At 41.7% G+C, this 22,375-nt stretch overlaps 1 protein-coding gene across 3 annotated transcripts in view; it reads left to right on the top strand.

Annotated features, from left to right (window-relative positions):
* The first annotated feature begins 1,014 nt into the window (after nt 1-1,014).
* Nucleotides 1,015-22,375, top strand: part of ERAP1 (endoplasmic reticulum aminopeptidase 1) — a 33,752-nt gene continuing 12,391 nt past the window's right edge. Inside the window, exons 1-11 of one of the 3 annotated variants that reach the window (XM_028849584.2) lie at nt 1,015-1,075; nt 5,487-6,027; nt 8,464-8,602; nt 11,973-12,107; nt 14,448-14,568; nt 15,683-15,837; nt 16,190-16,303; nt 17,513-17,644; nt 19,052-19,183; nt 19,328-19,399; nt 21,012-21,166. In XM_028849584.2, the coding sequence (XP_028705417.2) occupies nt 5,504-6,027; nt 8,464-8,602; nt 11,973-12,107; nt 14,448-14,568; nt 15,683-15,837; nt 16,190-16,303; nt 17,513-17,644; nt 19,052-19,183; nt 19,328-19,399; nt 21,012-21,166 (1,679 nt within the window). In that variant the 5' untranslated portion in view covers nt 1,015-1,075; nt 5,487-5,503. Of the gene's footprint in view, nt 1,100-5,486; nt 6,028-7,619; nt 7,875-8,463; nt 8,603-11,972; nt 12,108-14,447; nt 14,569-15,682; nt 15,838-16,189; nt 16,304-17,512; nt 17,645-19,051; nt 19,184-19,327; nt 19,400-21,011; nt 21,167-22,375 lie in introns of those variants that run through there. The other 2 variants (XM_001094790.5, XM_078005002.1) reach the window with 2 other exon arrangements.

Here is a 22,375-nt window from a genome sequence, read left to right as displayed (position 1 = left end):
GACAACCAACAGCCCTTGGGGGTGCTCTTCCTATGAGTAGCCATTCTTTTATTCCTTTAGTTTCTTAATTACTTGCTTTCACTTTACTCCATGGACTCCCCTCAAATTCTTTATTGCGCAAAATCCAAGAACCCACTCTTGGGGTCTGGATCAGGACCCCTTTTCAGTAATAAACTTGTAGCATTTGGTGTTTTAATGTTTGTGTTTTCTTGATTGTTACATCATTTAGCCTCAACTGTTTAAAGATGGTCTTTTTGGCCACTTTATTCAGCTTTAATTGTTCTAAGGGGAGTGAAGAAATGGTCATTTACTTTGAAAAATCAGAGGGAACGTGTTGATGCGGGAAGCAGCTAATCCTTGGGGTACAGTGGCCCTTGGTAGTGCAGGAAAGTCCTGGGGGCCACCTATAACCCACCCTTCTCCTCTACAGCATCTCCCACTGTAGTCATTCTCCACCGAAGCCCCAGAGGGTGCAGCACTTTGCCACAACAGAGTACTTCTGGGTTTGTGTTTCTTTCTGAGGCGGGCCAAGAGCTCTCAGCCCATTGGCAGGGGCGAGATGACGGCCACCCAGCGAGTCCAATGGGCGTCGAGCGCGTCTAGGCTTAGTGGACTTGTCAGCGCCTGCCTGCCCTAAATCCGCAGCTTGAGCACTGGGTCTTTGCTGCATTCGCCTAAACCTGGCAACGCTGAACAACGAAAAACAAAAAAACAAAGCAAAAAAAACCCAAAAAACAAAGGCAAAACCAAAAAACATCTTAAAACACACCACACAAACACACACACACACACACACACCCGCGTTAAGAAAGGCGTGCACTTCGCACGCCTGATACCGTGCAGCGCTCATTTACCAATTCCCTTCCTGGGAGCTGCAAACTCCCTCGCTCGGCCCCACTCCGTTTTACCCTTTCCCCAGCTCTTGCCTTAGCCAGGGGCTTCCCCGCCTGCAGCTAGAGTTCGGGCCAAAGCGCCTCTCCGCGCCCGCCTGTCGCTCCCCGGGCTCCACTTTCACTTTCGGTCCCGGGGCTGCTAGGCCGGCGGCGGCGGTGGTGGTGGCGGCGGCGGCGCAAGGGTGAGGGCGGCCCCAGACCCCCAGGTACAACGCGCCCGAGCCGCGGGGAGGGGACTGCTGGCCGGGAGGAGAGCGCGGCACCCGTCCCTTCCCTGCGCCAGCTGGGAGGGCCTGAGGGCTTGGGGCACGGGTTGAGAGAGACTGGGCGCGGGAGGAGGGAGACGGGGCGCGAGACAGGGCGCGGGAAGGGCGGGGGAGTCGCTGGTTAGGCCCGACTCCGCGGAGTACCCGGCAGGTCGGCGGCGGGCCCACCCCTGCCGGTCCCTGTCCCTGTCCCTCCGGGCGCGTGGCCGGCGCGCCTGCTCCGCGGGTCTCTCCGCTATTCCGCCGGCGGGAGCCTCCCTCCGCGGTCCGCGTAGCGCCTGGATGCCTGCCAGTCCTCCAGGCCACCGACGCCCGCGCGAGGCCAAAAGGCGGGGTGGGGCGGGCGGCTGGCTCAGGCTGAGGAGGGCACCTGTCCATAGCTGCCAGAGAAACCCAGAGGCTTTGGGTTAACGACTCTGGTGGGGTGGGAAGCGCGGGCCATGTGTGTCCATAAGGTCACTTCCCTCCCTGCTTCTCCCGTTCTTCTGGTCGGCAATTCTCTCTCTCCCTTTGGCTCTGACTGGGTTTTATTCAGATAAAGCACCTCTGTTGACGCAAATTAAAAGTTTCCTATCTGGGTGCGTCACTGGCCAGGTGGGCCTACAAAGTTAATTCTGTGAGGGGAAGGGGAAGAGCACACACTTCCTCACGCTTTTGGATTTCTTTGTGTAAGCTAGGTTCGGGAAGAAATTATCTGTTTCCTATTAAACACCCAGAGTACGCGCTTGACATGGTCAACAATTAACAAAACAAAACAAAAAAACTTGAAAATTGGGCACAGTTGTCTCTTCCCTGAGGATTTGGAATTAGTATAAGTAGCACATTTTCAGGTGGTACCTGAAGAGAAACATTCTAGTACTTTTTTTTTTTTTTTTTTTCAAATTCAGCATTTTATTATTTACCTACAGTGCTTGTTAATTTCATTGTTCAGGAAATTCTGGAAGAATCTCAATTACTTCTTGATGATCTATTTCATATAGTATAGTGCCCCAATAAAAGGAGGGGAGGCAGAGGTTGCAGTGAGTCAAGATCGCGCCACTGCACTCCAGCCTGGGAGACAGAGCGAGACTCCGTCTCAAAAAAAAAAAAAAAAAAAAAAAGGATCTTGGTAAAGCTAAAACAGCAGGGAGTTTATACTTACTGCATTCCAACATTCCAACTTGTTGGACTGCATTCCAACAAGTTGTGTGAACTTAGCAAAGTTATATGAATGTCTTTGCTTCAGTTACCCCACCTTGAATGAGAATAATAGGCTATTAGAGAGAGTAAGCATGTGTAAAGTGCCTGGCGCTTTGGAAGAGCTTAGTAAATACTAGTTCTTTTTCTTCTTTGGCTTCTATTCCTTTAAGTGTTAGTGGGGTGTAACTTCAAAGAGAATTGTACTTCTCTTGGGAAGTGCTGCTTATATTGAGTAGACTACTGTTTTTGAGAGCTTTCTTTTTTTTAACTGCATCCCTTTCAGAAAGTTGTTAGTAAAACCAGACCCTAGGAGACCAGCCAGAACCATGAAATGCCATGTTTCAAATTGGAACACTTACTATTGGAAGCAAAGCCAAACAAGAGCTAATTTTTCAGGGGAAGAGCCAAACACAGGAACATGATCACAGAATCTTGGGTGTCGTCTACTGTTTGGGATTAATAAGATAATTTATCAGTGAAGCCCTTTATTCACTACATGGAGTTTTTACCAAGCCCCACTCATGCACTGCATCCTCCTTGAGACATAACTGTTTCTCTTTGGCCCCCTCATGGACCCAACCCTGCAAAGCCTCTGATACAAGGTCCCAGTACCAACCTCTTCCGCAGCCCATCAGCCTTTCTGTCAGCTCATAACCAGCTGGAATTTCTAGATCTCCTCTGGGGCTGTTGGAGAGGTCTCCGGGACTTCCAGAGTCCTTACATGCTTGAACCTGCCACCTTCACAGAGCCCTCTGGATCCCATCTTGGGGCAAGGGCAGTGTTCATTAAGCTGTTGCTGCCAGCCGTATGGAAAGCAGAACACAAGTTCCATTTACTGTCTAGTTCCTCAACTTCTAGGGAAAAAAAAAATGTTCTCCCTGTTCACACTTCCTGTCTCACCTGGGTGGTGCCTTTTGAACTGGGATTATGAGATTTCCAAGACTCTCTCTACTGTGTAGGTATCCTCTCTGTTTAGCCTCCAGATTGCTCCAGAGGTGAGGAGAAGGGAATTCCCTTGAGCTGTGCATTTGGAAAGGGTGCAAGGAAGTGAGGGGTTAGGGGAGGCACTTCAGTCATTGCCTTGAATGAGTATCCCATCACATAGAGTTGAAGGGGAAAAGCCAGGGTTTGGCAGGGATGAGCTTTTCAATCTTGGCTTCTCAGTAAAATCTCTGGACAGTTAAAAAAAAAAACAAAAACCCAAAACGAGTAATCAAACAATCCATAAAACCATACCCTGATCCTATCACCATAGATTCCAGTTTAATTGTTGTCAGTAAGGACCCAGGCATTGAAAACTTTAAAAGCTTCCTAGGTTACATTAATATGCAGCCAGAGTTGAGAAACTTGACATCTCAGAGAGGGAGAATTCCGTGTACTGTGAACACTCTGAGGGATCCACATTGTAAGGTTGCTACTTTTCCCAACTGGAGCAAGAGGAGTTTGGGCCAATCACTTGCATTCAGCTGGTATGGGCCCCTCTTGGCAAACACTCATTAGAAAGGTGTGTTTGTGTAAGAGAAATAAAAACTTATGTTTGATTCTTGGGGTATGGATTGCCAACTCCCTTAAAATTCACATTGCCTTTTTTTTTTTTTTTTTTTTAGACAGAGTCTTGCTCTGTTGCCAGGCTGGAGTGCAGTGGCACAATCTCGGCTCACTGCAAGTCTGCCTCCTGGGTTCAAGTGATTCTCCTGCCTCAGCCTCCCAAGTAGCTGGGACTACAGGTGCACGCCACCACACCTAGCTAATTTTTGTATTTTTAGTAGAGATGGGATTTCACCATGTTGGCCGGGATGGTCTCGATCTCTTGACTTTGTGATCTGCCCACCTTGTCCTTCCAAAGTGTTGGGATTACAGGCGTGAGCCACCACGCCCAGCCTAATATTCACATTGCTTATATGTCTGATGGCCTTTAAAATTAAGTGCAAAATAGGGTCTGCAGCATGACTTCCACGTGTTCTTGGCAGAATCTTGGAATTACTCCTCTCCCCGCCTTTATATAACCATTCTCCATCAAGTCCTCTGGGAGTTCCCTTCTGTCCACATCGATTGCCTGACCTGCCTATATGTCCTCCCTTTGTGCCTTAGCTCTCCTGCCCTGGTTTGCTCTACCTGTGGTGCTGTTAATGCTCTCCTTCATTTCAAAATCTGACCTATCCTTTCACAGTCAAATGCTGCTTTTGTGTGAAGGCATCCCAAGGAGTCACTGCAGCCAGAGTCTCTCTCTTTGGAAATTTAATTTCATTCTTTCCAACACCTTTTATTATTATTTAAAAAATATCTCACACTTTCCACATTGTGTTTTATTATCTGTGCGTGTTTTCTCTCCTTCCATATTTTGAAATCCTTGAGGGTGGGGCCGGTGTCTTGTGTATTGTTTCGTCCCACTCAGGACTCAGCACACTGCTTGTGTGTAGCAGGCATTCAACACATACTTGGATGATTGTAAGAGAGATTCTAGGTGATTGATAACGTTTGCCACAAACTACTGGGAAAATTAAACTCTTTAAGCTCTTCCTGGCTAAATAAATATGTAATTAACTTTTGGCATGACAATTTGAGGAAGACACTGAAGTTATTAAAGGTTACTGCTACATGTACTCGCAGGGGCAGTGGAGACCTTGTTTTAGTGTTGGCTGCCGCAGTGTCACCATTTGATTTCCAGGGCATTACGGTGGCTTTCTCCAATGTCCAGTGTCAATGGGGAGTGGTAGCTTGATCAGATGTTCCTCTAATATGGTTCCAGTTTTGCTTGTTTCATGAACCTGGCTTCCCAAATGTCCTGCAACTCTGTGACCCATTTAGTGAGCCACTCACGATCCCCTAATGATTCCTTTTCTGCCTACATCAGCCAGAGCTTGTTCAGTTGCTTTCAACCAAGAACCCTGACAGGTTGAATTAATTTAAACTTTGAACATCAAATGATGCTCTCTAGTAGGTGTTAATGATTGTTGCTAACGATAAACATCTTTCTTATATGCAACCATAACATAGGGAAGGTCCTTTTACTTTGAGGAAAAGAACTAGTGCTTTTGGAATTTTATGTCTATTTCTGTGAATGCTGGGTGGATACATTCTGAAATTTTGCTATGTCAATAACATTTTAATGACATATATTTTTGCTTTTGTACATTTGTGCCACTAGGTAGTTAGAGCAAGAAGATGGTGTTTCCGTCCCTCAAACGGTCCCTTGCAACCATGTCATTTCTACTTTCCTCACTGTTGGCTCTCTTAACTGTGTCCACTCCTTCATGGTGTCAGATCAGTGAAGCATCTCCAAAAGGTAGTAATGGGATGCCATTTCCTTGGAATAAAATACGACTTCCTGAGTATGTCATCCCAGTTCATTATGATCTCCTGATCCATGCAAACCTTACCACGCTGACCTTCGGGGGAACCACGGAAGTAGAAATAACAGCCAGTCAGCCCACCAGAACCATCATCCTGCATAGTCACCACCTGCAGATATCTAGGGCCACCCTCAGGAAAGGAGCTGGAGAGAGGCTATCAGAAGAACCGCTTCAGGTCCTGGAACACCCTCCTCAGGAGCAAATCGCGCTGCTGGCTCCTGAGCCCCTCCTTGTCGGGCTCCTGTACACAGTTGTCATTCACTATGCTGGCAATCTTTCGGAGACTTTCCACGGATTTTACAAAAGCACTTACAGAACCAAGGAAGGGGAACTGAGGTATTTTTTTTTCTCTTTTTCTTTTAAACTGCAAGTGCTGCCCATGCTAAATTCATTATTTCAGATTGATTGTCTTTTAAAATTACCTTTGTTGTTGAACTTTTTCTTCAGTTTTGCTTTTGCATCTTCTTTATAGTGTTAAAAATGGCTTTTTCCCTTGCTTTTTGAATCTCATTTTAAAATTCTATTTTAACCAATTTTCTTTCCCCCAGCTCTATCAGAGCAAATATCTATTTGTTTATTTAGTTTGATTTCTGAGACATAATAAACATGTTTAATTTTCCTGACCTATGCATTAGTTTCCTAGGGCTGTTGTAACAAAGTACCACAGTCTGGGTGGCTATAAACAACAAAATGTATTCTCTGTCAGGTCTGCAGGCTAGAAGTCTGAAATCAAGGTGTCAGCAGGCCCGTGCTCCCTCCAGACTCTGGTAGAATCCTTCCTTGTGTCTTCCTAGCATCTAGTGGTGGCCGTGGATCCCTGGCACTCCATGCCTAGCACCTGCATCGTTCTAGTCTCTCCCTCTGTTAGTGGCATGGCCATTCCGTTTCCCTATGTCCCAGTCTCCATCGTCTTATAAGGAAACCGGTCATACCGGAGTAGGACCCAGCCTGGTGGCCTCTTCTTCACCCCATGATACCTGTAAAGACCCTATGTCTAAATAAGGTCTTGTGCACAGATACTGCAGGTTAGGACTTCAGCATATCCTATTAGCATCCTATTAGAGGAAATACTTCTAGCTCAGTTAAAACTTTTTTAGAGATCTCTACTCACCTTGCTTTGGTTCTGTTTTTAAGGAGGAGACTTATTTGAGAGAGATTTTATGCTAAGTTTAAAAATGGAATTTTATTTGTTAGTAGATTATACTAATTTATTTTTCAAATTCCATCTTATTCTATCAAGGTAAAAAAGTAAAATTTGTTTCACTCATAGCCTCCTGAACTAACTACTACTTCTATTTCAGTGGAATATTCTCCCAGACTTCTTTCTGGATATGCATATATGTTATTTTATATAAATGGAATTCTTATATTTTCTCTTTTATAAGGAAATTTTTTAAATTAGTATGTTGGGAAGATGCTTTATATAAATGACTATTACTAGGTATCATTTTAATGATTTTATTAAAATACATAGTTGTACGTTAATATCTTCAATCCCTTGGGAATGGAAATGAAATTATTTCCAGTTTTTCAGTATCAACAACACTTCGATGAATATCTTTGTAAGTTATTTCTTTAGGATAATTGCCTAGAAGTAAAATTGGTAAGCCAAAGAACCTATAATTTTTTAATAAACGTTGTCATTTTTTCTTACCTCTCATCAATACTGTATATTGGCAGTCTTTTTAGAGCAAAAAAGGCCCCCAAATGATATCTCTTTTTAATTTACATAACTTTGATTAAGGAAGTTGAGCAGCTTTTGATATGTTTGTTAATGATTTGAAGGTTCTTTTATGAGTTGCCTGTTTATGATCTTTGACTTTGCCCGAGATTCCCTTGGTTGTTGGCGATTCTTTTTTATTTCATTTCCTTGGTTGTTGGGGATTCTTTTTTATTTTGTTTTATTTTACTTTATTTTATTTTTTGAGGTGGAGTCTTGCTCTGTCACCCAGGCTGGAGTGCAATGGCACGAACTTGGCTCACTGCAACCTCCGCCTCCCGGTTTCAAGCGATTCTCCTGCCTCAGCCTCCTGAGTAGCTGAGATTACAGATGCGCACTACCATGCCTGGCTAATTTTTGTATTTTTAGTAGAGATGGGGTTTCACCATGTTGGCCAGGGTGGTCTCGAACTCCTGTCCTCGTGATCCGCCCACCTTGGCCTCTCAAAGTGCCGAGGTTACAAGTATGAGCCACCATTGGGTATTCTTTTACACATTTTTAGGATCTCACTATCTGTTAAGGCTATTAAGTCTTCGTCGCATACTTCTTAAATGAATTTTCCCAGTTTTTTACTTTTTTAAAAAACTTTTTTTTGGAGACAGGGTCTGGTTCTGTTGCCCAGGCTGGAGTGCAACGACGCAATCTCAGGTCACTGAAACTTCTGCCTCATGGGCTCCAACCATCCTCTCACCTCTGCCTCCCGAGTAGCTGGGACTACAGGTGTGCACCACCATGCCTGGCTAATTTTTGTAGTTTTGGTAGAGATGGGGTTTTACTGTGTTGCCCAGGTTGGTCTCACACTCCTGGGCTCAAGTAATCCTCCCACCTCAGCCTCCCAAAAATGTGTTAGGACTACAGGCGTGAGCCACCATGACCATGCCCAGTCTAACTTGTCTTTTAACTTAGTTTATGATAGCTTTTGTGATGTAAAATATTTTTTAGTAGTAAAATCCATCAATCTTATAGTAACTTTAGGAATTATAAAGCCAACACCTGTTTTAGAGTTCCTGGTGCTTCATGCTCAATTTTTATTTCACTTGCCTTAATTTTAGGATACTTGCATCAACACAATTTGAACCCACTGCAGCTAGAATGGCCTTTCCCTGCTTTGATGAACCTGCCTTCAAAGCAAGTTTCTCAATCAAAATTAGAAGAGAGCCAAGGCACCTAGCCATCTCCAATATGCCACTGGTGAGTCTGCACTCCTGTGTATTTTCTACCGGAAAATCTACTGATTCTCTGTGACTTGCATTACCCCAGTGACAGTCCACATTGGGTCACTTGTTTTGTTTTATTGCCTGGCAGATCATTACTAACTTTTCATTTACAACCTGTGCTTTTGTTTCAAGCCACAGTTATATGTAATCAAAGTAAAAATTGCCCCTAAAAATGCAAGATTTCAGTAACAGTGCCATTCCATGTTATACATGCTGACAGGAGGGAAGTGGTATAAGAAATTCAGGTCAGGTTTAAATAGTAGTGCCCTTCAAAAAGCACTTTCACCCTCATTTGCTCATATGATCTTTTAAAATGATTTTAAAGGTAATGCTTTGTCAGGCCATATTTTTAGCATATAGTTATTTTCTATAATTTACATATACTATATAGTAATATTCACTATATAATTTGTAACTGAATGTACAAAATTGGGCGGACAGAAAAAGAGAATAAAAGTAATCTTTTCCGAATGTTATGGTGCTGAAGGTAAGTCATGATAGATAGCTTAGCTTTCCAAGAGAAATCATTATTCTCCAATCTCAATGCAGATGTGGACAGCATTCCCTCTGATTTTTAAAAGTGGCTAGAAGATGACCATGCCAAATGAATAAAACTGTTCAGTAAGTGCCATTATCCTTTGATTCTGGTAGTTTAGAAAAGCATCAGCTGGGCCGTCATTCTGCAGCTGGTATATAACACCTCCTGGAAGCACATCCTTTGTTCAGAGAAACTCACTGGAGATGAGACTCAGGGTAGAGTAGGCTTTGCCTAGAGTTGAGGGATGAACAACTTTGTCCCTGTGCTGACTGGGGAAGCAGTATCGTAGCATGGAGAGATACCAAGAGCCACAGACCGACCTCTAGTATGGTGCTTCTCAACCTTAAAACTCTATACCTACCTGCCTTCATACCATAAGGATGCCTTCCTCAAACAAGATTCGGATTTCCCACCCCCCGCCAGAGGGCTATCCTCTGTGCAAACCACTCTTCTGCAAATTTTCCTACCAGCCAAGAACTTTTGTCCCCACTCCCACTCTTATATATGAAAAGACAAGAAACAATTATGCTATTTTCCTAATATAAATTTAAGATACAGGATGTGCTTTTTCAGAATATAGTCCTCTCCCCCAGTATTGTGGCATGACTCCCTGGGACAGAAGTGAGTTCTTTAATTGGTGAATCAAAATTCTAGGAGAATAAAGGATCAGGGATGGGAAGGAGACAGGAGAGAGACTGAAGGACCAAACAGGATTAGTGGAGAAATTTGTAGGCTTTCAGAAAGCTCCAGGCTCCAGGAAGATGCTACAGTCTAAATCCATGGATATCCAGGATCCACTTATTGAAGATAGGAAAACTTCTTTTTTTTTTTTTTTGAGGATAGGAAAACCTCTAATGCAATGTTGTCCCTTTGGACAGAAACGTCTCTCACTAACAGAAATCTAATATGAGTAGCCTGACCTCAGGCTGCAGATATTGAGCTCAGGGGAAAACAATGGGGTCTCAAAACATCTTTTTGGAGACCAGAAAAACAAAATATATACCATTGGGACATTGCAGCTTTTGGGCATGGGGCAGAAATTAATCACGTTTAAATTTGAATTAATTTAATCAGGTTATTTTCCTACTAATTAACACAACTCGAGAATGGAAATTTTTGGCCAGGTGTGGTGGCTCATGACTGTAATCCAGCACTTTGGGAGGCTAAGGCAGGTGGATCACCTGAGGTCAGCCTGGCCAACATGGTAAAACCCTGTCTCTACTAAAAATACAAAATTAGTTGGGCTTGGTGGCACATGTCTGTAATCTTAGCTACTCAGGAAGCTGAGGCAGGAGAGTTGCTTGAACTCGGGAGGTGGAGGTTGCAGTGAACCGAGATAACACCATTGCACTCCAGCCTGGGTGATAGAGTGAGACCCCATCTCAAAAAAAAAAAAAATTAAAAAAAAAAAGGAAATTTTTGTTGTGGGTAGGCACAAGCAGAATGCATTTAAAAAGAAAAGATGATTTGGGATCCTTTATGAGTAATCCTAGGCTGGCTAACAGAGTTGGTTTGAATGATCAAATGGTGACCAGAAGTTGGTGGCTGATGGGTGTTAAGAAGGATGAGGGCCAGGTGAGGTGGCTTATGGTTGTAAAGGATTACAACCATACATTACAACACTTTGGGAGGCAGAAGAAGAGGATTTCTTGAGGTCAGGAGTCCAAGACCAGCTGGGGCAACATAGCAAGACCCTATCTCTCAAAACAAACAAACAAAAAAAGATGAGGGCAGAGCAATAGAGGTGAGTATAGGATTACAGGAAAAATGCCCGTGACTGTGGTTTCACCTGGCTAATTCTGGCTGGTTCTTTTTCCAAGGTCTCATCTCCGTGCTTTTTATTGCTGAGGTGTTAGACTTTCTTCTTTAGGTGCAGACCTCTAAGACTGTACCTCCATCAACCATACCCCACCTTTACTCTCTGATTGCACTTAAAAAGGTGATTCCAATGAAGCAAATCTAAGTTTGGAAGAAGCTTTGCAAGAGCATGCCCAGGAATAGGTTACTTTCAATTATACAGAAGAACAGAAGCTCTTTTAGGTACTACAGGGTTATATATTTTCCCCGTTGCGTATATGCTCAACAGCTCGACATTGCATTGCCAGATAATTCTCAAACCTGTATTTAAGGACAAATAGATCAGCCATATCTTCGCAAAACTCACAATCTTGGTTTTGCTTCGTCTCATCCGGGTTATCAATCCACATATGCCAAATATTAGTCTGTTTACAACCATCTGAATTATTAAAAGAAACTGAATATTGATAGTTGCACAACTTTATGATTACATTAAGAGCCACTGAATTGTAAACTTCAAAATGGTAAGTTTTGTGGTATATGAATTATATCTCAATAAAAAAGAAATTGAGTAGAACTGTTGGACCTTAATATCTAAATTATAATTAGGTATCAGAAAGATAACTTTTAAAGTAATTATAGAAGCGTCATTAGACAAGGTCTGCCTCTGTCACCCAGGCAGAAGTACAGTGGCTCAATCTTGGCTCACTGCAACCTCCACCTCCCAGGCTTAAGGCATCCTCCCACCTCAGCCTCCCCAGTAGCTGTGACTACGGGCACGCACCACCAGCAGGGCTAATTTTTGTATTTTTTTTTTGTAGAGATAAGATTTCATCATCTTGCCCAGGCTGGTGGCAAACTCCTGAGCTCAAGCAATCTGCCTACCTCGGACTCCCCAAGTGCTGGGATTGATATACTTTTAATATTATGTCTGATAATTAGGAAATTTCTCAAGTTCAGTGTATTACATAATTGGATTACTTGATAATTTGAATTATTCTGATTTTAGGTGAAATCTGTGACTGTTGCTGAAGGACTCATAGAAGACCATTTTGATGTCACTGTGAAGATGAGCACCTATCTGGTGGCCTTCATTATTTCAGATTTTGAGTCTGTCAGCAAGATAACCAAGAGTGGAGTCAAGGTGAGTCTGTGATTGTCACATATGGTGACCAACTTGTTCTGGTTTGCCTGGAACTGGTTTTTTTTTTTTTTTTTTTTTTTTTTTTTTTTTTGAGACAGAGTCTCACTCTGTGGCCCAGGCTGGAGTACAGTGGCCGGATCTCAGCTCACTGCAAGCTCTGCCTCCTGGGTTTACGCCTTTCTCCTGCCTCAGCCTCCCGAGTAGCTGGGAATACAGGCGCCCGCCACCACGCCCAGCTAGTTTTTTGTTTTTTAGTAGAGACGGGGTTTCACCATGTTAGTCAGGATGGTCTTGATCTCCTGACCTCGTGATCCACCCGTCTCGGCCTCCCAAAGTGCTGGGATTACAGACTTGAGCCACCGCGCCCGGCCTGGAACTGGTTTTAAAACTGGAAGTCTGGCTGAGCACAGTGGTTTGTGCCTGTAAACCCAACATAAACCCAACAATTTGGGAGGCTGACATGGAAGAATCACTTGAGGCCAGAGGTTTGAGACCAGCCCAGACAACACAGTGAGAACCTGTCTCTGTAAAAAATAAAATAATTGGCCAAGCATGGTTCCTTGTGCCTGCTACTAGTCTTAGCTACTAGGGAGGCTGAGGTGGGAGGATCCCTTGAGCCCAGGAGTTTGAGGCTTCAATGAGGTATGATTGTGCACTCCAGCCTGGGCAACAGAGCAAAACCACGTCTCTAAACAAACAAACAAAGACAAAACCAAATAACGAAATCCTGGAAGTCCTGCATCCTGGGAACCTCCTCAATCTCAGGCAAACCGGGATGTTTGGCTAGCCTGTTGTCATGGATGCTCGTTTGTATAGTGAGGTTCTAATAACAACAACGTGGAGAGAGTGTGGCCTGGCCTGAGTCGTGATCCTGGCTTTACCGCAGTCACTTCACTGACTCTCTGACCTTGGCCCTATTCTCTCTGGAACTTAGTATTTACTTCTTTGGAAGGTATAACTTGGATTAGATCCTGCAATGGCCTATAAGGTTGTTTCTGGTTATGGCTTTCTGCAGTTTGGAAGTAAATGTTACTATCTGGCAGGGGATTTCTGGCTATAGTAAGGAAGATAGAGCAACCTGCTTGGAATGGCCAGAGGTTTTGGGCCAGGTAACACTGGAATGCTGGAGAGAAAAATCTTGTTTCAAGGCACACTTGTTCCTCATTTGGGTACCATTGCATAGTGGTCAACCAATACAACCATGTGCCATAGCTCGGGAATGCAAGCTGGTTTTTCTGAGGGGAGGAAGGGATGCTTTGTTTGAAGATACCTTATGTATTTGTGCTGGTTTTTACTGAGGTCTGAGTAGATGGGGATTCCCTGCTGAATTGCTTTGGGTTCCTCTAGTGCTGAGATTTCTTATTCTTGTGGAGGTATCTTTACTTACCTGGGGATTTGAAGGTGACGCTTGAGACTTGGACGAAGGGAACATTCTTAATTCAGCAGTGAAACTAATCAGCAAAACACCTGCCCCTTGTTTTGCCACTAATCTGAATCTCTTAGAAATGATTATTTTAATAATGTCTAATCTATACTATTATTTTTCTTTCATTTCTGTAAACACATTAAGCATACATATTATATATCTGTGTCTGGTAATTGTTTTATCTGAAATCTTTGTGTATTTGATTTTGTGGTTTGTTTTTTCTGCTGGCTCTTGCTTATGGTATCTTGTTTCCTTGCTTGTATTATGAATTATGTTTGTGAGCTTATGTTACCTGAGTCTAAAGTGGATTATTCCAGAGAGAAATTGTGTTTGCTCTTGCAGAGTGTCTGGAAGTACTTACTGGTCCAGGGATCACTTTACTTGTAGTTTCCTTGACAAAGGGTAGTTATTTCTAGTTTACCTTTACATTAAAGGCCTGGCCTTTGGGTACTAGCTTTACGTAGGGGTTGTATGTCCTGTAGACTTTCTACTTTGGGCAGGCCCTGGACTTGGTCTTTTAACTCCTGAGTCCTTCAATGCCATAAGAACCAAAGCTCAAGTCCAGCTGTGTTGGGCTACTGCCATCAGGGCTAAAGCTGGCTGCAGTGCTCTCCTGACATTAGAGGGTCCAGCTGTCATTTTACTTTTGCCTCTAAATCTTGCTTTCTCATTTGCCATCTTATAAACACATTTAAGAAGACTTTATATATGTTATCCAGCATTTGTTGTTGTTTTCAGAAGGGGGATTAATCAGGAACAGTCAGTATTAATGCAAGAAATGGAATTCCCACTTATTTTCCTTAATATTGGCAACCATATCCCACAATATGAGGACATTAATGTCAGTCTTCTACACAATGTGGAGAGAAGCCACTTAAGATATTTGAATTCCTTTCTTGTGCCTTCCACTTTAGGTTTCTGTATACGCTGTGCCAGACAAGATAAATCAAACAGATTATGCACTGGATGCTGCGGTGACTCTTCTAGATTTTTATGAAGATTATTTCAACATACCATATCCCCTACCCAAACAAGGTAGAGATTTTGTACAGATACTACACATGACGTTATGACGTTTGATGAACACAGTCATAGATTTGTCATTTTAATTGGCGTATCCCTGTGGTTACCTCAGCAGCCCCTCAAGCCACAAAAACCCTAGCAAGTGACAAACCTGCAGTTGATCTTTCTGAGCATCTTCTCACCCTTGATGTGTACAGTAACTTCTAGTGATAGTGAAGAAGGCAGATCTTCATAGAGTTCCTGAGGCACATGGCATGGGGACTCTTTTGCCTTCTGATTTTATTAGTGGGCAGACAGCACAGGGAAGAGGCTACATTTTTCCTTACTGGCATCTGCTTGGCAGGAACACAGAGGATGCTCAACAAACTGTTTTGAATGAATAAATGTATATAGTGTAAGACAATCTGCATTTTCTTTCTTCCATGAGCCCTTAAAACTATTGTATGTTTGATTTTTTAGGTATATGTGGGTCTTGGGCGTTCAAAATAGAGTGGATTATTTTAATTGTTAAGTTTTTCAATTTCCAATATCCTCATCAGAAGGTTAGAAATGGAGTCAAGAGGCCTGAAGAGGCCGGGCACGGTGGCTCATGTCTTGTAATCTCAGCACTTTGGCTCATGTCTTATAATGTCAGCACCTGGGGAGGCCGGGCAGGTGGATTACTTGAGCCCAGGAGTTTGAGACCAGCCTGGGCAACATGGTAAAACCCTGTTTCCACAAGAAATATAAAAATATTAGCTGAGTGTGGAGGTGCACTCCTGTAGTCTCAGCTACTTGGGAGGCTGAGTGGGAGGATCACCTGAGCTTGGGAGGTTGAGGCTGCAGTGAGGTGTAATTATGTCACCGCAAATGCACTCCAGTATGGGTGATAGAGTGAGAGCCTGTTTCCAAAAAAAAAAAAAAAAAAAAAAGGCCTGGGCTGCAAGTCTGACTTTGCCACATTTATAACAAAGTGACGCTGAGTCACTAAGCTTCTTTTTCTCCATCGTGAAAGATTCTTCAGTCTAGAGCTCCATGATTATGCACGGTTAACTGGTTCAAATACCTATCCGTTCTGAAGATTAGTGTGTTTGGGGGAATGTGTAGCTTTGAGACTGGTAATGTATTCTATTACTTCCTTCCCAAGATCTTGCTGCTATTCCCGACTTTCAATCTGGTGCTATGGAAAACTGGGGACTAACAACATACAGAGAATCTGCTCTATTGTTTGATGCGGAAAAGTCTTCTGCATCAAGTAAGCTTGGCATCACAATGATTGTGGCCCATGAACTGGCCCACCAGGTATAAGCTCGCTCACACTTTTAAAAAAGTATGAACTACGATTATATTGCTTTTATGGGATATATAAGGCTATTTATATATTATAATTTTTACTCTGTCTTTTTTTTTCATAAGAAAAACTGTTTCTCCAAAGCATTAGTTTTTATGTCTTATAATACATGTTGACAGTTTTTTTATTTTTACCTTGATTAAATATTGGCCCTGTAAATATACGTTAACATTCATAAACTTATATTAGACATCTAAAATATACTTCTTTCTGAATGTCTTTGTTTATGGCTGCCAGTCTAGATAATAGGTATCCAGTCTCCATGGAAATGTGTGAATAAACTGAGACATGTTGTGTTTTTAGTGGTTTGGGAACCTGGTCACTATGGAATGGTGGAATGATCTTTGGCTAAATGAGGGATTTGCCAAATTTATGGAGTTTGTGTCTGTCAGTGTGACCCATCCTGAACTGAAAGTTGTAAGTAATTATTTATCCTTTACATTTTAGGTTAATTTGTTGTTTTGTTCAATATTGCTGGAAAATATTTACTAATCTTTGATTATAGAACTTATAAAAAGATTTCATTGATAACTTCCTTGACAGTTTAGATATGAATCGTGTTGCAGAAATGCTAGTGAACTTTCAAGATATATCACAAAGACTTATTTACAAACTCAGTTGTGAATCTATGATTGTTTGTGAATTGTCCAATTGTATCTTTCTTAATATCAAAGAAATAGAAATAATGGCAACCTAAATGTTCCATTTCGTTTTCCCAACCTTCAGGTTGCTCATTGCAGAATTATTAGGTATAGATTACTGATACCTCAATAGGACCCTACTTGCCAGATCAAATGAGTTATACTTAAGGTAACTGCACATTTGATTGTATACCAACCTAGGCTTCTGGGTCACAAATTTATTGCTTTGGAACTGCTATAGGGTTTAATTTTTAAATCACCATGTTTAACTTGAGAAAATCACATATAGCAAAATTAAACATATAAAATTTTTTTATCCTACTCCAATGATGCTATTATTTGTAAATATTTATTCCTATTTTCATCTGCCACATACATTATTTAAAATATACATTTGTGAATATTTATTACTACCTATTTTCATCTGCCTGTGTACATAATTAGAAAGTACATATCAATATTGCATTATAATGGATTATAAATATTTTCTTATGTTTCTACATTATCTATAGTAATAAAAATGATTATGGATACGTATTATCCTATTGAGCTAATGTGCTCTAATAAAGCTGGTTAAGGTTCTCCATTTCTTTTTGTTACATGTTTTTAAAGGTAAATATCTTTGCTCTAAAACAGTACAGACGATGATTGGAAATGTTGAAATTACTATGCAGTTTAGTTTCTTGTTTTGTTGCTGTTTGGCTATAGGCATAATCGTTTCGTTTTTAGATTAATATGAATTTTTCTTTATTCTAAAGTATTTAAGATGAACAAAATCTATAATGTTTACCTAAAATCATTGTTTCTTGGGTGGTTTTTAGACTATATTAATTCTATTTTGTTTCATAAATATTAGGAAATATGGAATAAGTTGCCCCCAAAATGTGAAGTATGGACTTCTTGCCTCAGATAAAACGTCCCACCTTTGACATTTTTTATCTAAATGTAAATCATAGGTGCTGTTTTCTTTTTTCTGTCTCAATAGGAAGATTATTTCTTTGGCAAATGTTTTCATGCAATGGAGGTAGATGCTTTAAATTCCTCACACCCTGTGTCTACACCTGTGGAGAATCCTGCTCAGATCCGGGAGATGTTTGATGATGTTTCTTATGATAAGGTACATGTAGATTGAGTAAAAGCATACAGTTTGGATACTAAAGTTATACATACTGGGGTGGAGAAGTTATAGGGAAGGTTGTGGGGTTAAACCCACATTGAATGCCTTCTCTCTTGACATGGCTGGCTGGAGTTTAACTCTTTTAGGCCTAACTTGCAGTTTGGCTCATAACCCTAAAGCCTATTTTATGGGAAATTCTTCATATATTCTTTCTTGGGTTGAAAATTCATGGCTTACAGAAACTCTGCTTTTATTTATCATTCAACAAATAGGTATTGATTGACCATCAACTTTGTACTAGACAAAAATTCTGCCCTCGTGTAGCTTACTTTTCAAGCCCTTCAGCAATGGTTAATATTGTTGAGATGCAAATAATTGTCTTGCACAGTGTGTTTAGTAATAGAGTTGGGAATTGTTGCCAACAGTTTAATGATTGATTGGGAGATTTTATGTAAAATCCAGATTTCTAGCTTCTCTTGGGGAAGAAAAAGGAGGATTTGTCCATGGTATTTCCTTTGCAGCATAAGCTGGAGCTAAGTTGTTGTTCTCTCTTTGTAAGATCAAGGCTCTGCTTTTCCACTTCCCCTACCATTCCCAACTGTTCTGTTGTCTTCTCACCGAGGCTGAGAATGTGTTGCCAGTTACCATTGTGCTTGGCTGTTGTTTTACTGGTAGCAAACAGAAAAGTCTTTCTGCTTGCATGTTTCCATTGAAAGTACAGGGGAAAAAGAATGTAAAAGAGCGTTCTTCTTATCCTTGGACTATTTCCTTTATTTATATGCCCTGTCACATGCCACTGGAGGCATTTGAGTTTGTGACTCGCCATCCATGGTAATGGGAGTGGAGGGGAAAAGAGCCCTTTACCCAGGAATACAGGGTGTCTGGGAAGACTCTTGTTCCCTTTCTCCAGCTCCATCAGCCCTCCATGCTCAAGGCTGCCTGGGCTCCCTGGACATACCCACTTTTCCTTCCCTGGCGTCTACCTCTGCTTCCATCTCTAATGCTTCACCCCTTGTTGTACCGGCCTCTCCCTAGTCCTGCCCTGGAGTGGCAGTGGGAGAGCCAGGTAGTAGCTGAAGGTCCAATGTTTAATCTGTACCATTATCCACTCACATGAGAACAAAAGGAGTTGGCAGATGATGCCAATTTGCCCCATGAGGAGGTCTGGCTACTGATAGAAAATAAGGGCCCCAGTGGGCTCAGAGCATAAACAATCACATTAGACAAATCCCCTGCCTAAACAGGTCCAGGTTTAACCTGCTTATGCTGTTTCACAAATTGCCAGACATTAACAATGTTACTGCAGTTGCATTTTCAAAGAAATGTGTTTTATTACAAAAGAATATGTGATTTCAGATGAGATTGCAACCAAACTATAGATAACAATTATTTCTATTATCTTTTCAGGGAGCTTGTATTCTGAATATGCTAAGGGAGTATCTTAGTGCTGATGCATTTAAAAGTGGTATTGTACAGTATCTCCAGAAGCATAGCTATAAAAATACAAAAAACGAGGACCTGTGGGATAGTATGGCAAGTGTGAGTATGTTTTTGAATATCTCTGCATTTGGGATTGACAGGCTCATCATCTTGTTTTGTTTCCCCAGAATCATCTTAATCCCTCTGAGGAGAATAATTGTTTTCTATAGAAATAAGAGTGATGTGTTTAGTTTTGGTTTTTAGATTTGCCCTACAGACGGTGTAAAAGGGATGGATGGCTTTTGCTCTAGAAGTCAACATTCATCTTCATTCTCAGTAAGTTTCTGTATCTGTACATGTTCCCCCAAGCACATTCTTTTGCTACATATTCTTTGAAAGATAGCTCTGTGCCAAACTTTCTGAGGTCCTTGATTATATCACCCTCATTCCAGATAAGACTGCATTTAAACTATACAAGACTCATAATCTTTTTCAATTTTTCTTAAAATGTGTCTATACACGAGGGTTGCAGAGCTTTCCTTGGTAATGCTTCTCACTGATACTAATTTCTTCAGCTTCACTTTGTAAAGCAGTGAATTTATGACATTTCTATAGCAGATTATGGCTGCATTGTAGCAGTCAAAAGGATATGTCAGTCATTTCCAGAGCTCTGCATTTGTACAAAGACAATGGCACTGAGCATTCTTGAACACTTGCCATGAATCAGGCACATGTTAAGCACTTATATGTATTATCTCCTTTACTCTTCGTAATAAACCTGTGAGCCGGGTACTATTACTATCCCTATTTTTAAAGTTGAGAACATGAAATACAAAGACATTTGATTGGTAAATTGCAGAGCAGATATCTGAATTTAGATCTAACTCATGTTTTTAACTGCTAAGCTATAAAGTATTCATAACATCTAGTCACAAAACAGCCTGAGTCTCTGTTCATCTGGATTTGTGGGATGTTTTCAGAGGAAGCTGAGGGTGAGTCTGGAGATTCGACAGAATTTTGTCTTTCTTTTTTCTTTTTATATTTTTTACTTTCTTGGCCTTTTTTGTTCCTAGAGATTGCTTTATTCAGTAGTTTCTAGATTTGACCTGTGGCGCATGTTATCTTTTTAGTGATACTCTTTTTTTTTTTTTGAGACAGAGTCTCAGTCTGTCGCCCAGGCTGGAGTGCAGTGGTGTGATCTCAGCTCACTGTAGCCTCTGCCTCCCCGGTTCCAGCGATTCTCTTGCCTCAGCTTCCCAGGTAGCTGGGATTATAGGCATGTGCCACTACGCCTAGTTAATTTTTGTATTCTTAGTAGAGACTGGGTTTCGCCTTGTTCGCCAGACTGGTCATGGTCTCCTCACCTCTGGTGACCCACCCACCTCAGACTCCCAAAGTGCTAGGATTACAGGCATGAGCCACCACACCCAGTCTTTACTACTTTTTAAATAATTTCTTAAAAGCTTTTTTAGTATTAAAAAACAGCTCCTTTTGAGTTCCCACTATTTGTTGAGTGTGGGTCATCTCCGTATCCTCACTTTCGAAACACAGGCTCTTGACTGAACATTGTTTCCACCTTGCTTGTCTGAAACCAGCATAGTTATGTAGGTATTGAAAACCTGGCACTTTCTCTCCCTTCTCCTCCTTCATTCATTCACATGCCTGCTTTGTGCCCAGTGTTATTGCCAGCCCCAAAGTGTGCCCGGCAGAACTAGGTATGCTCCCTGCCCTTTAGACATGTATGTGTAGTGGAGGAAAATGGCACGCAAACAGTTGGTGCTTTAATGGAAGTGTGATGGCTGGGAACATCACACTGAGAAAGGGATCAGAAAACACTCCAAAGAGGGGAGGTTGGCAACTGGTAGTGACTGAGCACAAGCTGGTGTTCTGTCTTTTCTTAGAGCTGGGTTAAGTGGGTGATGTGTCTGCTTTTTTGTGTACACACCAGCATTGGCATCAGGAAGGGCTGGATGTGAAAACCATGATGAACACTTGGACACTGCAGAAGGGTTTTCCCCTGATAACCATCACAGTGAGGGGAAGGAATGTACACATGAAGCAAGAGCACTACATGAAGGGCTCTGAAGGCACCCCGGACACTGGGTAATGCTCATAGAGTAAAATTTGTTTTGTTGTCTAGATAACATCTGCCTTGTAGGATGGAACCTTGTTTTTGAAATAATGCCCTTACCGCTATTGCTAAAATATTTCAACTGCATCTGTGTATCCTATGAAGTTGACTTATACTCCCTGCCCCCATCTTCCCAAAAGGATTAAAGAGGCTTTAAACCTTGGTTTTTCTCAGTAAAGTTGATGATATAATTACTTTAACATTCTCATATTTTGTAATTTGATATGATGGTAATTTCTGGTTACTGACTTGAAATCAGCTCCAACCTAAGCAACTGCTACTAGATTACAATAGCGCCTAGCATTTGGTTGGAGCTGAGGACAAAAAAATTTAGGTGATTTCTGAGAATTATGAGAGACTCAGTTGTCTTCTTCTGAGTTAGATTTGTTCATCAGCTTAATGCTATAGAAGAATATTATTAGAAACAAGATACTGCAACTTGATTGACCCTGGATGGATACCATTAAAAAATTCTTTTATCTTGAAACAATTTCAGACGTATGGAGAAGTTACAAGAATAGCACAACAAATTCCTATATATCCTTTACCTAGATACATGTTAACTCTTTATTCCTTTACTTTCTTCTATTTCCACATATGTTTGTGTGGATATATATATGTGTGTGTGTGTGTGTGTGTGTATACACTTCCCTCCCCCATCTTCCCAAAAGGATTAAGGAGGCTTTAAATCTTGATTAATCGATATCCATCTATCTACATAGACACCTATATACATATCTCTGTATGTATATACTTGGCATGTGTTTTTCTGAACTGTTTGACAGTAAGTTGGTGACATGATTCCCCTTCAAACCTAAATGCTTCAGCATAGTATTTTCTAAAAAAACAAGAACACTTATGGCCAGTCACGGTGGCTCACGCTTGTAATCCCAGCACTTTGGGAAGCCGAGGCAGGAGGATCATGTGAGGTCAGGAGTTCGAGACCAGCCTGGCCAACATGGTGAAATGCCATCTCTACTAAAAATACAAAAATTAGTCAGGCGTGGTTGTGGGTGCCTGTAGGCCCAGCTACTCAGGAGGATGAGGCAGGAGAATTGCTTGAACCCAGGAGGTGGAGGTTGCAGTGAGCCGAGATCCCACCACTGCACTCCAGCCTGGGCGACAGAGCGAAACTCCATCTCCAAACAAACAAACAGACAAACAAACAAAAACAAGAACAT

This window comes from Macaca mulatta, chromosome 6 (genome assembly GCF_049350105.2).
Source record: "Macaca mulatta isolate MMU2019108-1 chromosome 6, T2T-MMU8v2.0, whole genome shotgun sequence".
Lineage (NCBI taxonomy): Eukaryota > Metazoa > Chordata > Mammalia > Primates > Cercopithecidae > Macaca > Macaca mulatta.
Note: the sequence above shows the minus strand (reverse complement) of the source record. Positions and strands in the feature narration are given on the sequence as shown.